Source organism: Bombina bombina, chromosome 9, assembly GCF_027579735.1.
Source record: "Bombina bombina isolate aBomBom1 chromosome 9, aBomBom1.pri, whole genome shotgun sequence".
Classification (NCBI taxonomy): domain Eukaryota; kingdom Metazoa; phylum Chordata; class Amphibia; order Anura; family Bombinatoridae; genus Bombina; species Bombina bombina.
Genome location: NC_069507.1, coordinates 53,287,609 through 53,302,458, shown reverse-complemented (window position 1 = coordinate 53,302,458; position 14,850 = coordinate 53,287,609). Strand labels below are relative to the sequence as shown.

Here is a 14,850-nt window from a genome sequence, read left to right as displayed (position 1 = left end):
TGTTACATTAATATACTTTATAACTTTTAAACCTCTAAATTTCTGCCTGTTTCTAAGCCACTACAGACAGCCTCTTATCACATGATTTTTTATTATCTTTTCACAAGAGACTGCTAGTTCATGTGCGCCATATAAATAACATTGTGCTCTCTCCTGTGGAGATGTTGCTGACACTGCATTAATTGGGTAAAATGCCAAGTCAATAGATAATAAATAGTCATGTGATCAGGGGGCTGACAGAAGAGGCAGGTAAAAAGTATATTAATATCACAATGTTGGTTATGCAAATCTGGGGAATGGGTAAAAAAGGGATTATCTATCGGTTTAAACAATAACCATTTTGGAGTAGACTGTCACTTTAGATAATATCATTTTTTTTTCAGTTTGTTGCACAACTTCTCATTAAATCAATGTACGTTAAATTGTGCAAACCCAAACATTTTCTTTTATGATTTAGGTAGAACAGACAATTTTAAACAACTTTCCAGTTTACTTCTATGATCAAATGTTCTTTGTTTTCTTGTTATCCTTTGTTGAAAAGCAGGAAGGTAAGTTTAGGAGTGTGCACGAGTCTGCAGCACTATATGGTAGCTGTTTTGCACCAATGAAACTTTCAAGATTCAAATAGATAGTACAATTTTAAAAAAAATGTTCTAATTTAAGAATGTTCAAATGTACCTCTTAATGATAGTATCCTTTGTTGTAGCTTTTCTCCTTTCCATAAGAGCATATCTAGATAGGCTTAGGAGTGTGCTTGGGATTGAGCACTATATGGCAGCTGTGTCTGCAATAATTGCTGTAACAATTATACATACAGTCTTCAGATATGTGTGCTGCCACCAATCGACAGCTACCTCCCAGTAAGTGCATTGCTGATCCTGAGGTGTGCTTATCAACAAAGGATACCAAGCGAACAAAGCAAATTAGATCATAGAAGTACATTGGAAAGCTGTTTAAAACCATCTGCTCTATCTAAATCATGAAAGACTTTACTGTCTCTAAGTTTCAGCAAACTATACCAAGAAAAAGAGGTATATTTGACAATATAAATTTTACTTCCATGTTCCTTTAAATAAAATGTGACTAGACTCTATATTTTATCTAATGCACTTATATTCTATTTGTGCACAAATACAAATATTTATTTTCACCTTTTTTGATTTAATAAGTTCTTGAGTTTATTTAAACTGTATAAATATTTTGACATATTGACATATTAATACACTAATATTTGACTCCTGTCTAGGAATGTAATCTATTAACCGGTTACATAAATACCGGCCGTGCTTTAAATGTAAAAAGCTGCTGCATTTGCGTATATTTTCTTTCAGATGAGCTATCCAGAAGACATTCATTTCAGGAATCGTGACTTAAAGGGACATTATACACTAGATTTTTCTTTGCATAAATGTTTTGTAGATGATCCATTTATATAGCCCATCTGGGTGTGTTTTTGTAAAAATGTATAGTTTTGCTTATTTTAAATAACATTGTGCTGACTTTCAGACTCCTAACCAAGCCCCAAAGTTTTAAATGTATACTGATGTATACAGACTTCAGACTGTTTCTGTTTGTATAATGGGTCTTTTCATATGCAGGGGAGAGAGGAGAGGGGAGGTTCTGCTATCAGACCCTTTCAGTGGGTGTCCCAGACTCATCTCATTAACAGTGTTAAATTGGGAGCTTCTAAGTAAGTTTTTAAAAGGTTTAACACTGGATTTTTATATCAGTATCTTTGCATTTTATTCTTTGTAGTAGTGTCTATAACATGCAGTTAAATGAAAATGGGTGTATACTGCCCCTTTAAATAAATGTCATATCTATTAAAGGGACATGAAACCAGAAATGTTTCTTTCATGATTTAAACAGCCCAAACAATTTTAAACAAATTTCCAGTTTACTTCTATTATCAAATTTGCTTCACTCTATTGGTATCATTTGTTAGAGGAACAGCAATGCATTACTGCAAACTGGCAGAACATACTAGCTGAGCCAATGACAAGAGGTATATATGTGCAGCCACCAATCAGCAGCTAGAGTCTACCTATGTATGCTTTTTAAACAGCACTATGCTATTGAAATACTACACTTATATGACTATGCCCATGATAAACCCATGACCACATTTTCCTGTAATAGTTCCTCCCACAAAATAATTACGGTCCACCTACAATTCTCCCTCACTCAGTCTAGGCCTCCCAGTCTCAGATGCTTCCACAATGTTTTTTAATGAGGTATCCTGATTGTTGTTTGAATTACTTTTTTCAAATTAAAAATGTTTCATAATTCAGAATGTTTCTTTCATTCAATATTAAACAACTTCCCTATTTATATTTTAAAATGTGTGTCATTCTCTTGGTATCTTTGTTGAAGGAGAAGCAACGCACTACTGGGAGCTAGATGAACACATTGATTGAGCCAATGACCAGAGGCATATACTGTATATGTGCAGACACCAATCAGCAGCTAACTACCAGTAGTGCATCATTGCTCCTGAGCCTACCTAGGTATGTTTATCAATAAAGGATACCAAAAGAACAAAGCAAATTAGATAACAGGAGTAAATTGGAAAGTTTTTTAAAACTACATACTCTGTCTGATCATGAAAGTGTAATTTTAACTTTACTGTCCCTTTAAAGTGAAAGTCAATCCTAGCGTTTTACAAACGCTAGGATTTACTATTGAAACAAATAAAGGGCACTTTCATTCATGACGTATAAGATACTTAAAGCTCCTTTATTTGATTCAATCGATCGCCGCTCTTAGCTCTTACAGCAACCCACGGCTAAGAGGTGACGTTTTCACCTCTTAGCCAATAGCCGTGCAGTAAATCCGGCTTGGCGCCCATGGGAGCCGTATTTACTGCATGGCTATTGGCTAAGAGGTGAAAACGTCACCTCTTAGGCAAAAAATTTTTTAGCCGTGCGCTGCTGTAGGAGCTAAAAACGGCAATCGATTGAAACAAATAAAGGAGCTTTCTACATGAAGTATCTTATACTTCATTAATGAAAGTGCCCTTTATTTGTTTCAATAGTCAATCCTAGTGTTTGTAAAAGTGATTGACTTTCACTTTAAGTTGAGTGCAAACAGTTCAAATGTTAATAAAGACAATTGTTTTTCAGAAGTGTACACACTTGTGTATGAGCTTTATTCACAGGCAAGCACGAGCTTGGTGTGTAGGAGCCAATCAGCACCGGCCTCCTCTACACAGAATATCTGGTAGTTTTTTCCATGTTTATTTTTTCATGCAAGCTCAGTTTACTTTTTAGTTAACACTATCATTCAGGGCTTAAAGGGACACTCAATCAAAATTAAACTTTAATTATTCAGATAGAGCATACCATTGTAAAAAACTTTCCAATTTACTTCCATTAAGAAAATGTGCAGTCTTTTTATATTTAAACGTTTTGAGTCACCAGCTCCTACTGAGCAAGTGCAAGAATAAGTGTGTATGCATTTGTGAATGGTTGATGGCTGTCACATGGTACGTGTATGCATTTGTGATTGGCTGATGGCTGTCACATGCTACAGGGGGAATGGAAAAAGACATCACTTTTAAAATTGTCAGAAAAAAAATCTACTACTCAGTTGAAGTTCAGACTAAGTGCTATTGCATTGTCTTGTTATCTTGCATTTGTTGATTATGCAAATCTACTGTGTTGACTGGTCCTTTAAAGGAATATGAAACCCAACATTTGTTTTCGTAATTCAGATAGAGTATGCGATTTTAAAACAACTTTCTTATTTACTTCTATTATTACTTTTTCTTTGTTCTCTTGGTATCTTTTGTTAAAAAGCAGGGAAGTGTGCTTAGGAGCCGGCCCATTTTTTGAGCACTATAAAGCAGCAGAATGTTGTCCTTTTGCAAGAGCACTAGATGCCAGCGATATTTCCTACCATGTAGTGCACCAGATGATACCTAGGTATCTCTTCAACACAGAATATCATGGGAATGAAGCAAATTTGATAATAGAAGTAAATTAGAAACTTTTTTAAAAATGGTCTGCTCTGTCTGAATCACAAAATCATTTTTTGGGTGCCATAATAAGAAATTAAAACTTTATTGCAAATCACACTTTTAGAGAGGGCACTATACAATGTATTACAGTGTAAAACTGATGTCTCTGTACTGGGGAAATAACTATACATATATATTTGTTGTTTTTATGCTTGTGGGACACATCACTGTCCAACAATATAACTGCTTATCAGCCAGGGAGTCATCAAATATGCACTTCCTGTTAGCTTCAAAATAAATAATGTCCCTTTTACTATCATGTTCATAAGTGTTATAGGTAGTGGGCTTCAAAGGAAAGTGTGCCTTGTATGCATATGACACAAACACTCCAGCAAACATGCATGGCTTTGCCATCGGTTTTTAGTAATTGTTTTTAAATATTTATTAATTTTCTGTAGTGTAGGGATCCATTCCAAACAGCTCTCTAACCCTTCCCACTGTTTTCTGACATCTTTGTTACTGGTAGAGAATCTCCCAGTATGCAGGGTATGGATTTTATTTTTTTGTATTATTGTTATTTGTTCTGTAGTGTAGGGATCATCCTCCCCCTCAAAAACCTTTTTTTCTGTACTGTAGGTACCCACCTCCCTCCTCCTAGCCTGAGGTTTTACCATAGTGTAGGGACCCATCCCTCTCCCGTTAGCTGTAATGTAGAGAACCGCCCCTCCCTAGTCACTACCGGAATATGCCCCTCATCCGCTTCCTTTTTTCTCCCTCACAACTCCCAACGGCACCACAAAAACATTGGTGATCTGGCTTCCATCCCTTACTATACGAAGCCAAATGCCTTCTGTCCCCTGGCTGCGTATGCTGGATGTAGGTATAACGTCAACACAATACGCTGTGCACGGTTCTGTGTGACATAGTACTTACATCAAAAAGGCTCAAGGGTTAAATCCCATAATATACTAGATAACTTTTCTCAGAAGCCATAGTACACATACTAAAAGTCACCTTGCAGCAACAATGCTCTACTTGGAGCTAGCTGAACATATCTGGTGAACCAATGACAATAAGCAATAATAACAATAATATGTGTGCAGCCACCAATCACCATCTAGCTTCCAGTAGTTCATCACTGGTACTGAGCCTACCTAAGTATCATTCGCAACACAATACCAAGAGAACAAAGATCATTTAATAATAATAATCATTTGAAAGTCTCTTCAAATTGTAAGTTCCACCTCAGTCTTGAACGTCCAATTTTGACTTTCATGACCCTTCAAGATTTGAGAATTGCTTTTAAAATCTGTGAATTTTACTTTTTGACAAAAATAATTTGCATTCATTTCCAAAAAGTCTGCAGCCAGAGGTTCAGGAGTCACAGCTTCCTGGCTACCATTTTTTGTAAAAACTCACTGTAATAAACATTAATGTCCAGGCCCAAAAGACTCACTTAGAGATGATTTAGTTTTGTTTTTTTTAAGGGAAAATACTTTTTTTTTAGGATTTAGATTGACTATGCAATTTTAAACAACATATAAGTTTACTTTGATTATAAAATGTGTTTCATTCTCTTTGTATCCTTTGTTGATGGAGCAAAAATACACTGGTCGGAACTAGGTGCACACATCGGGTGAGGCAATGACAAGGGGCATTGGTGTGCAGCCAATCAGCAGCTAGCTCCTTAGAGCATTACTGCTCCAGAGCCTACTTAGGTAATCTTTTCAACAAACGATACCAAGAAAATAAGGCCAATTATATAATAGATGTTAATTGGAAAGTTGTTTAAAATGACATGCTCTTCCTAAAATTATAAATGTTTAATTTTGAATTACTGTCCCTTTAAATGCCTCTTATTTGAAGCCTGAAACACATACCACTACTATTTTTTAAACTTTTTAACAGATTTCTTGTACAAATATTTTCTTTTCTTTTTTTTTTAACTTCATGCAAAGCCCATTTATTTGCCAAATATGTTAAGGGATTCCTGGAACTGAGTACAGTGACATGGCTGATGCATTTATTATACTGTCTCAGTGGCATCCTGAAATTTCTTTATGGGTCTCTCTTGCTGCTAAAGAGCAAACTATTACTAAACATATGAATTTCTGAATTCACTTACAATAATTATGTTTGTGTATGCACACAATTCAAACAGAAACTGAGGTGTATCCCCAATTAAAATTAATGTTTGTTTTTTTCCAAAAAAAATATTTAAAGGGACAGTCTACTCGAGAATTCTTATTGTTTAAAAAGATAGATAATCCCTTTTATTACCCATTCCCCAACGCTGTTATAATAATACACTTTTTACCTCTGTGATTACCTTGTATCTAAGCCTCTGCAGACTGGCCCCTTATTTCAGTTCTTTTGACGGACTTGCATTTTTGACAATCCGTATGGCACACTTGAACTAGCACTGTCTAGCTGTAAAACTGTCAGAAAGCACTGAGATAAGAGGCGCCCTTCAAGGGCTAAGAAATTAACATATGAGCCTACCTAGGTTTAGCTTTTAACAAATAAGACCAAGAGAACACAGCAAATTTGATGATAAAAGTAAATTGGAAAGTTGTTTAACCTCTTAAGGACATGTGACGGAATTTTTCCGTCATAAAACAATTGAGCAAACTTAAAGCTGTGTCCTTAAAGGGTTAAAATTACAAACCCTATATGAATCATGAAAGTTTAATTTGGACTAGACTGTCCCTATAACAAAAATCTGAGTTGACCTGATGTTATTTTATTTATTACAAATGCATGGAAAGCATAAAGCATAGCTATGCAACTATCTGACCCCACATTTTCCCAAATTTGAAAGTTTGTGTTGTTTATGTTTGTTGTGTAGTGTCCCTTTGCAGCAATAGCAAGTTGTATATTGTATTAAACTCACTTGGCTATTGTTGTTTATGTAGTTCTGGAATAAAATAAATCATTAGATTTCCTTTCTTTACCTAGATATCATAATGTGCACTGGTAAAAAAAAATGTTTTTATTCGGCAACGGTTTATACAACAGTACAGCTTATACAACAATATCAAAGTAAGTCTAACCTGTTCTGTTTATTGTTTAACGTCCCTTTATCTATGGTGATATTCAGCATCACTTTTTCTAGGCTGCTTCTGTTGCATGGCGCTGACATTTTAGAGTGTGATATCCCACTACCTCTCCCTATCTGCATCACACATATAGTGAGACTGTCAGCTGACAATGCGGAGCACTATTTTATACTCTTTTCAGCCACATTTTTGCTGGCACCAAAACAATGTGGCAGCAAAAATGCCACAGATAAGATGTCATGATGGATGAAAATATTGCCTTGGCAATATCATTGCCACAAGAATGATGAAAATGTGGGAAGTAGGGGGAAAGTTGTGTTAATCCTTTAAGTTTATTTTTATTATCAAATTTGGTTTGTTCTTTCGGTGTCCTTTGTTGAAGAGTAAACTTAGGCAGGCTCAAAGAATCTCAGGAGCGTGTCTGTGTCTTTAGAATTTAAAGGGATATGAAAAAAAGTTTTCTTTTGTTATTCAGACTTCAATTATCAAATGGCTTTGTTCCATGGTATTCTTTATCGAAAAGATACGTAGGTAGGTGTCTGTAGCACTACACGGCAGGAAATAGCGCTGCCATCTAGTGCCCTTGCAGATGAATAACATTCTTGCAAAACTGCTGCAATATATTGCTCCAGGCACGTGCACGATCCTGAGCGTATGTCCCTGCTTTTCAACAAAGAATATGTGATAACACAAATACATGAGAAAGTTGCGTGGTCTATCTGAATCATGAAAGAAAAATGTTTGGGTTTAATGTACCTTTAATGTTATCCATTGTTGCAAATACAGCTGCCGTATGGACACGTGCACACACTTGTGTCTACCTATATTTACTCTTTAACAAAGGATACCAAAAGAATGAAGGAAATTTGATAATAGAACTGTAATTTTCTCTAAAAATTCTCTCTAAAAAAATGAAAGTTTAATTTTTATTTTTTTATTTAAACTTTTAGGAGTACAAAAACAAATTTTTTACTTTACTGTCCTTTAAAGGGACACTAAACCCAAAATTTGTCTTTCATGATTCAGATAGAGAATACAATTTTAAACAACATTCCAATTTATTTCTTTTATCTAATTTGCTTCCTTTTTTAAATACCCTGTGTTGAAGAAATAGCAATGCACATGGGTGAGCCAATCACACTAGGTATCTATGTGCAGCCACCAATCAGCAGCTACTGAGCCCATCTAGATACGCTTTTCAGCAAAGGATATTAAGAAAATGAAGCAAATTTGATAATAGATGTAAATTGGAAAGTTGTTTAAAATTGCATGCTCTTTCTAAATCATGAAAGAAAAAATATGGGTTTCATGCCCCTTTAAGTTCCAAACTCTAACAAAAAAACATACACACAATCCTGAATTGTAACACTGACTGTTAAAGGGATATTACAGAGCAATAATCACATGCTCGAAAATCCTTAGAACACTAGTCGAGAAATCTGTGTAAAATTTAGAGCCAGGAATAATATTTAGCAGCCAGATTGTGGTATTTGTATTTAGATATATGGAGAATAAACCTAGTTAGGACCAAGGGGTAAAATTCTAGGAGCGCTCCCTGGATTTGTTGAGTCCTGCCTTAGAGGGTGTAATTTTAGCACCACTGTCCCTGTAAGTCTGTGTGTTACACCCTTGCAAATGGGTTAAAAGATTAGTTAAAGTATCATTTGAGAGCTGCAGAGATCTGCTGGTCCCCAGTGGGCATGGCCAATGTACCAAGCACCAGTGATAGTCGCACAACCCAGCTGCTCCTGAGAGGTTCTATCACATGTAATGATGTAATATCTCATGTAGTGATATAATGTTCATTATTTGACAATTCCTGGAGAGTGCTTTATTTATTTAATCTGACTTTACTTCACTGACTTTCAGCATACAGTGAAAACAAACTTTACAATGGCCCCTGTTTGTAAAAAGTTGGACAGTAGGGTTTGGAAAGGCTTGCAGGAAATTCTTACCATTTCAAAGCTGTAAAAAAAAATGACAGGGTACTGAACAGTATGGATTTGCTGTCATGTGGCACTGCCATGGTTAATCAGACTGTCAAAAATATTATCCTTACACTTCCCCAGTCTGGAGCAGATCTAAAGCAAATAGAAGGAATTTTCTCCCCAGAGCAATACCAGATGCCCTTAAAATTGCATGCCAGGCACAAAATATTTTTTAAACAGATAGATGAGACATTTAAACATTGACACAATGTGACAGACCACCTCGATGCTTAATGCATCGCATCAGTCCCAGTATTAAAGGGATAGGAAAGTCAAAAATAAACTTGCATGATTCAGATAGAGCATGCAATCGTACAACACTTTTAAATTCACTTCTATTTTCAAATTTGCATTGTTCTCTTGGAATCCATTGTTGAAAAAGAATATGTGCATATCCTACACTAGGAGGAGCTAGCTGGTGATTGGTGTCTGCACATATTTGTATTGTGATTGGCTGACTAGATATATTCAGCTAGCTCTCGGCAGTTTGTTGAAGTGCAGTGCTGCTCCTTCAGCAAAGGACATAAAGTGAATGAAGCAAATTGGTAATAAAAATAAATTGAGTTGTTAAAAATTGAATGTTCTATCTGAATCCTAAAAAACTGAAAATGTAGGTACTGTACAAAATACACTTCACAGCACAGGCTGAAGAATAAATTGTGTTCAAAACAGGTTAACACAAACGTAGTACACAATTTACAAAACTCACAGTAAATGGGAAGGGGGAATATAGAATTAGTAAAACTCTGCTGCCCATTTACAGAGAAAGTCTTATCATCTCAAAAAACAAACAAAAAAACATTGCTTTACACAGGATTATGCAGGCCAAAGTGTGCAATCATCATGTACTGCAAACATAGACAATCACTGCTGATCTGTGTCTAATGCAGACTGAGAGGTCACAAAATAGATAAACAAAATTTGCGTTATGGGGTTTACTGCAAGAATTTGTAAAGCTATAGAGAAAGTTATAGCTTAAATTAATTAACCCACTAGAGTATATTGTATGTGGCCTGATGCAGTAAAACGTATTGTATACTGAATCAGCAAGAAATTAAAACTACATTTTAAAACACAACAAAACACTACAATATATATAAAATAAAAGTTTAAAAACATAAACAAAATCATTAATATCACTTATTATACTGTAGGAAAGGCCTTTTAAGAAAGTGAAACATTGTGTCCCCTAAAAGAAGAGGACTATAGAATAGTGCTGGCAAATGAAGGGAGATTTGGGGATATGGGGAAGGAGAAACAGATTTAGAGAAATTCTAGGAAGCTAGAAGAAGGGAAAAGTGAGAATTGTGGATGCTTGGGAAGGTAAAAGGAAAATTTGTGATAAAAACTTTAGGGAGGAAAAGATTTGTGACCTTTGTTAGACAAAGATAAAGACCTGGGGAGGGAAAATTAGATGATTTAGGGAAGACAGAAAATTACAAGAAGGTATAGGGATTTTGGGACAATGGAGGAAGGTTTAGAAAGAGGTACATACTTTGTGGAAGGCAGAAAGAGAAATTTATGGAGACAGATGGCAGAAACTTTTGTAAGGCAGAAAGATTTTGGGAAAGTTTTGAAAGAGGTGAGAGTTAGGGAAGTATTAGGAAGTTTTAGGTGACATTAAGAGACGCAGGGAAGTTTTTGGGAAACAGTGAAAGAGTTGAGAAAGTCTGGGAATGCTCAGAAGGATTTGGGGACATTTTTGGAAGGCATTGAGACAGTTGGGGAAATTCTGAGAGGAAGTGATAGATTTGGGGGGAGTTTAGGAAGTCACAGAGGGATTTAGTGAAGCTTTGGGTAGCAGTATGCGGTCTGAGAAAGTTTGGGAAGGCACAAAGATATTTGGGAAATACTTTGAAGACGTTTGGGCAGCCAGAAGAAATTTTGTGCACGTTTCATTAGGCAGAGAGAGATTTTGTACAGTTTAAGAAGACAAACAAAATGTATTTAAGAAGGTTTGGAAAGCAGAGAAGTTTAGGGAAGTTCAGGGAAACAGGGGAGGACAAGGGAAAGATGACAGCATTTAGGAAGGCTTGGGGAGATTTAGGAAGGGAGGGACACACCTCAGTCCTCTGAAGCTGGAGGAAGTTGCTCAGATAGCTGGAGTGGATGGAGTTGCTCAGTTCTGAGGGGCTCTTGGAGTAGTTATTGAGATCAGTGAGTGAGGCATTGCTGGATTCTGGTCTGAAGGCATCAAAGGCTCCCCCTTGGTGTGTGTCTTGCAGGGATAGGTAGACCCAGTTTAGCAGCTGGGCAGGCTGGTATACTGGGGCAGTGGTATCTATAGCTGACAACAGGCTCATCTTGCCCCCAGAAACCCCCAAAAGCCCCCTCCTTCCCAGCACAATCTTCCACTTCTTCTCCCTCCTGCTCCTTCTCCCTCTTCCTCCTTCCCTTCTTCCTGCCCCCCTATCTTTCCTTCCTATAGGGATTTGGCAGACCGCTCAGTAAGGGCATTGCTGCAAACTTCTCCAAGCTAAACTTTCCCTTATCCCCGCACTGTAATCCGCTATGTGACTCTGTTCCTGCCCACACCGCGCTCTGATTGGATGGACGATGCGACAGTTTTGCATATCGAGCAGGGAAGGGCAGTGATTTTAGCCAATCACAACAACGGATAGTAAGCTGAGTTCTAGGAATCTGGCTCTGAATGGAGACGTATATTATTATTTATTAAACGGAGACAGTTCTCTGTGCTGCCGCCGTTACATAATAAAGCACGACACAACTGAGGGGTTAGCATTAGGCTTCTGTCAAGTGTGGAACTAAGTTCAAGGATACAATAGTCCAGATCTGAAGCAGTTTTAACAAATATATTACCTCAAAATTCCTTCAGTGACAGACATTTACTGAGGCGCAAAGCTGAGGAGATTTGGGGACAGTTTATTGTTTTACTTAGTGTATTATAAATTTAAAAGTGAGCTAACCAATAAGATTTTTGTTAATTGCATTCACCCACTGCAAATGTAATAAAAGCAATAATAATAATAAAAGAACAATAGTAATTATAGATTATAGGTTATAACTTGGCTTGAGAATACATTTATCATTCTATGACAAACTGTTCAGATTTGTCAAAGTTAAACTCAATTTAAATTTAGAGATATAATTATATACATAGATGAGTTTAATATTTCTAGTAATGGCCAATATATCATTGCCCATATGCCCTTTAACCTTATGTAGGTAACATGCATATATATATTTATTTGGGGGCTTGTAGAAGCTGAGCCTAAATTTGCAAAGTTAACAAACACATATTGTAACACAGCTGCTAATGGAACAGTATAAGGTGTTATATAGTTGAGTGCTTTCACTTAATTACAAATTTAACTTTCCTTCCTTTAAGGAGAATGAAGTATAAACAAATGGGCCATCCTCCTTTTTTATCTCTGCTCTCCTCTATCTGTGCCTGACAAATACATTAGCACCTGGCTTTATGTAGTATTTAGTTTAGGTGAGGAAAGGGTCTTGGGAAGGGTACACAAGTAATAGGGATGTTTACTTGCACAGTAAGTAGGCAAGTAATTAACTAAAAGTTGCAATTCTCATTTGTCTTGGAGTTTTATATAGGTGTTAAGTAGAATCTGTGAAATGCCCATGTGGTTCTCACACTGACTACTTTAGGAGTGTAGCAGTGATAAAGTCCTCACCTTTAAAAATCTTGGTTCCTCTTGTTGGTTTCTTTAGAAATATACTTTTTAAAATAATTTTAAAGGGACAGTCTACTCCAAAATTCTTATTGTTTAAAAAGATAGAAACACATTTACTACGCATTTCCTAGCTTTGCACAACCAACATTGTTATATTAATATACTTTATATATATATATATATATATATATATATATATATATATATATATATATATATATATATATATATATATATATATATATATACTGTACCTCTAAATTTCTCCCTGTTTCTAAGCCCCTGCAGGCCGCATTTATCTCAGTGCATTTTTATAGCTTTTCCCAGCAAGACACTGCTAGTTCATGTGTGCCATATTAGATAACATTGTGCTCACTCCCGTGGGGTTATATACGTGTCAGCACTAATTAGCTAAAGTGCAAGTCTGTAAATAGAACTGAGATAAGGGGGCAGTGTGCAGAGAGGCCTAGATACAAGGTAGTCACAGATATAAAAAGTATATTAATAAAACAGTGTTGGTTGAGCAAAACTAGGGAATGGGTAATAAAGGGATTATCTGTCTTTTAAAACAATAAACATTTTGGAGTAGACTGTTCCTTTAACTATAAAGTAATGCATGGACTTACATCTCTTCTGGGGTCTGTTGTTATAATCATGCATCATGATCTGACATAATTGGCATAAAGGGGTATGGGAATGGTCTAGGGCAGTGTTTTTCAACCAGTGTGCCGTGGCACACTAGTGTGCCGTGAGAGATCCTCAGGTGTGCCACGGCAGACTGACAACAGTGTGACATATTTTTTAAACGTTGCTTGTTTTTTACTCCCAGTGCAGGGGTAGTTTGTAGGAGGCATGGCATAACAGCACAATACATACAGTATGTGTGTGTTTGTGTGTATGTGTATATATATATGCTGTATTAGGCTACAATGTGTGATTTTTTTTTAAATTTTGGGATGGTGTGCCACAGGATTTTTTAATGTAAAAAAGTGTGCCACGGCAAAAAAAAGATTAAAAATCACTGGTCTAGGGTCTAATGTGGAATTACAGTTGTATAAATATAGTGCAACTATTATACAAATATTACTGGGTCTGATGTATTCATATAGGAGTCTGATGTGGTCATCCAATAGGTGCAGGAGGTATATATCTGATAGGAAATCTGCCCTGCAACACTGAGGTTATTTTAGGTTGCAATATAAGGGGGCATGAATCAAGTCAGGTGTATGGTCTATAGTAGTAGTGTCATTTAATGTGGCAAAAAATAAAGGAGGTAAAGAATTGGTTTGGATTTTACTTTAAACCCAAAATGTTTCTTTCATAATTTAGACAGAGCATACAATTTTAAACAACTTTCCAATTTACTTCTATTATTTAATTTGCTTGCTTCTCTTGTTATCCTTTGCTGAAAGGTTTATCTAGGCAAGCTCAGGACAGCAGAGAACCTAGGTTCTAGCTGTTGATTGGTGGCTGCACATATATACCGATTATCATTGGCTCACCCAGGTGTTCAGTTAGAAACCATTAGTACAATGCTGCTCCTTCAACAAATGATGCCAAGAGAATTAAACAAATGAGATAATAGAAGTAAATTAGAAAGCTGTTTAAAATTGTATTCTCTATCTAAATAATCAAAGCAAAAATGTGGGTTTCATGTTTCTTTAAGTCCCTGAATTTATTAATATTATATGAATAATTATATGAGTTTTGCAGGTCATTATGGGCAGAAATCAGCTAAGGCAGAGAGTTTGCATCTGATTGGGCTTTCTCTCTTTCTTATCTATAGCACTAGCAGTATATAAATGTGCTTTCTTCTGTTGCACTGGGTCATTGTGTTGGCAAAATGTTGTTTCATTTAAAGGACATTGAAGTCAACTTTTTCTTTTCTTTTTTTTATGACACTTCACTATTACAGTTTTTTTTTGTGTTTTAAAAAAATAATAATAATCATATTTCTGTCCTTATAAAACAAATGCTTTTTATCATACATGAAGAGCTATGTTCCCTCTCCACCAGTGAATGTGAGGCAGCTGTCCTTATCAGGGCCTCCATTACATATGCAGCGTAGCCCGCAAAAACCCGGCGACGCCAGATTTTACGCGATTTTGGTATTACATATACGGCGTAGCATACAAGTTACGCACGTATATTTCACCCTTCGGACATATTTTTTTTACCCATAGACTAACATA

At 36.1% G+C, this 14,850-nt stretch overlaps 1 protein-coding gene across 1 annotated transcript in view; it reads right to left on the bottom strand.

Annotated features, from left to right (window-relative positions):
* ZCCHC24 (zinc finger CCHC-type containing 24) overlaps positions 1-11,488 on the bottom strand; it is a 224,241-nt gene extending 212,753 nt beyond the window's left edge. The window contains exon 1 of the mRNA XM_053692103.1: positions 11,069-11,488. Within this exon, the coding sequence (XP_053548078.1) occupies positions 11,069-11,308 (240 nt within the window). The 5' untranslated portion in view covers positions 11,309-11,488. The remainder of the gene's footprint in view (positions 1-11,068) is intronic.
* Positions 11,489-14,850: the final 3,362 nt, after the last annotated feature.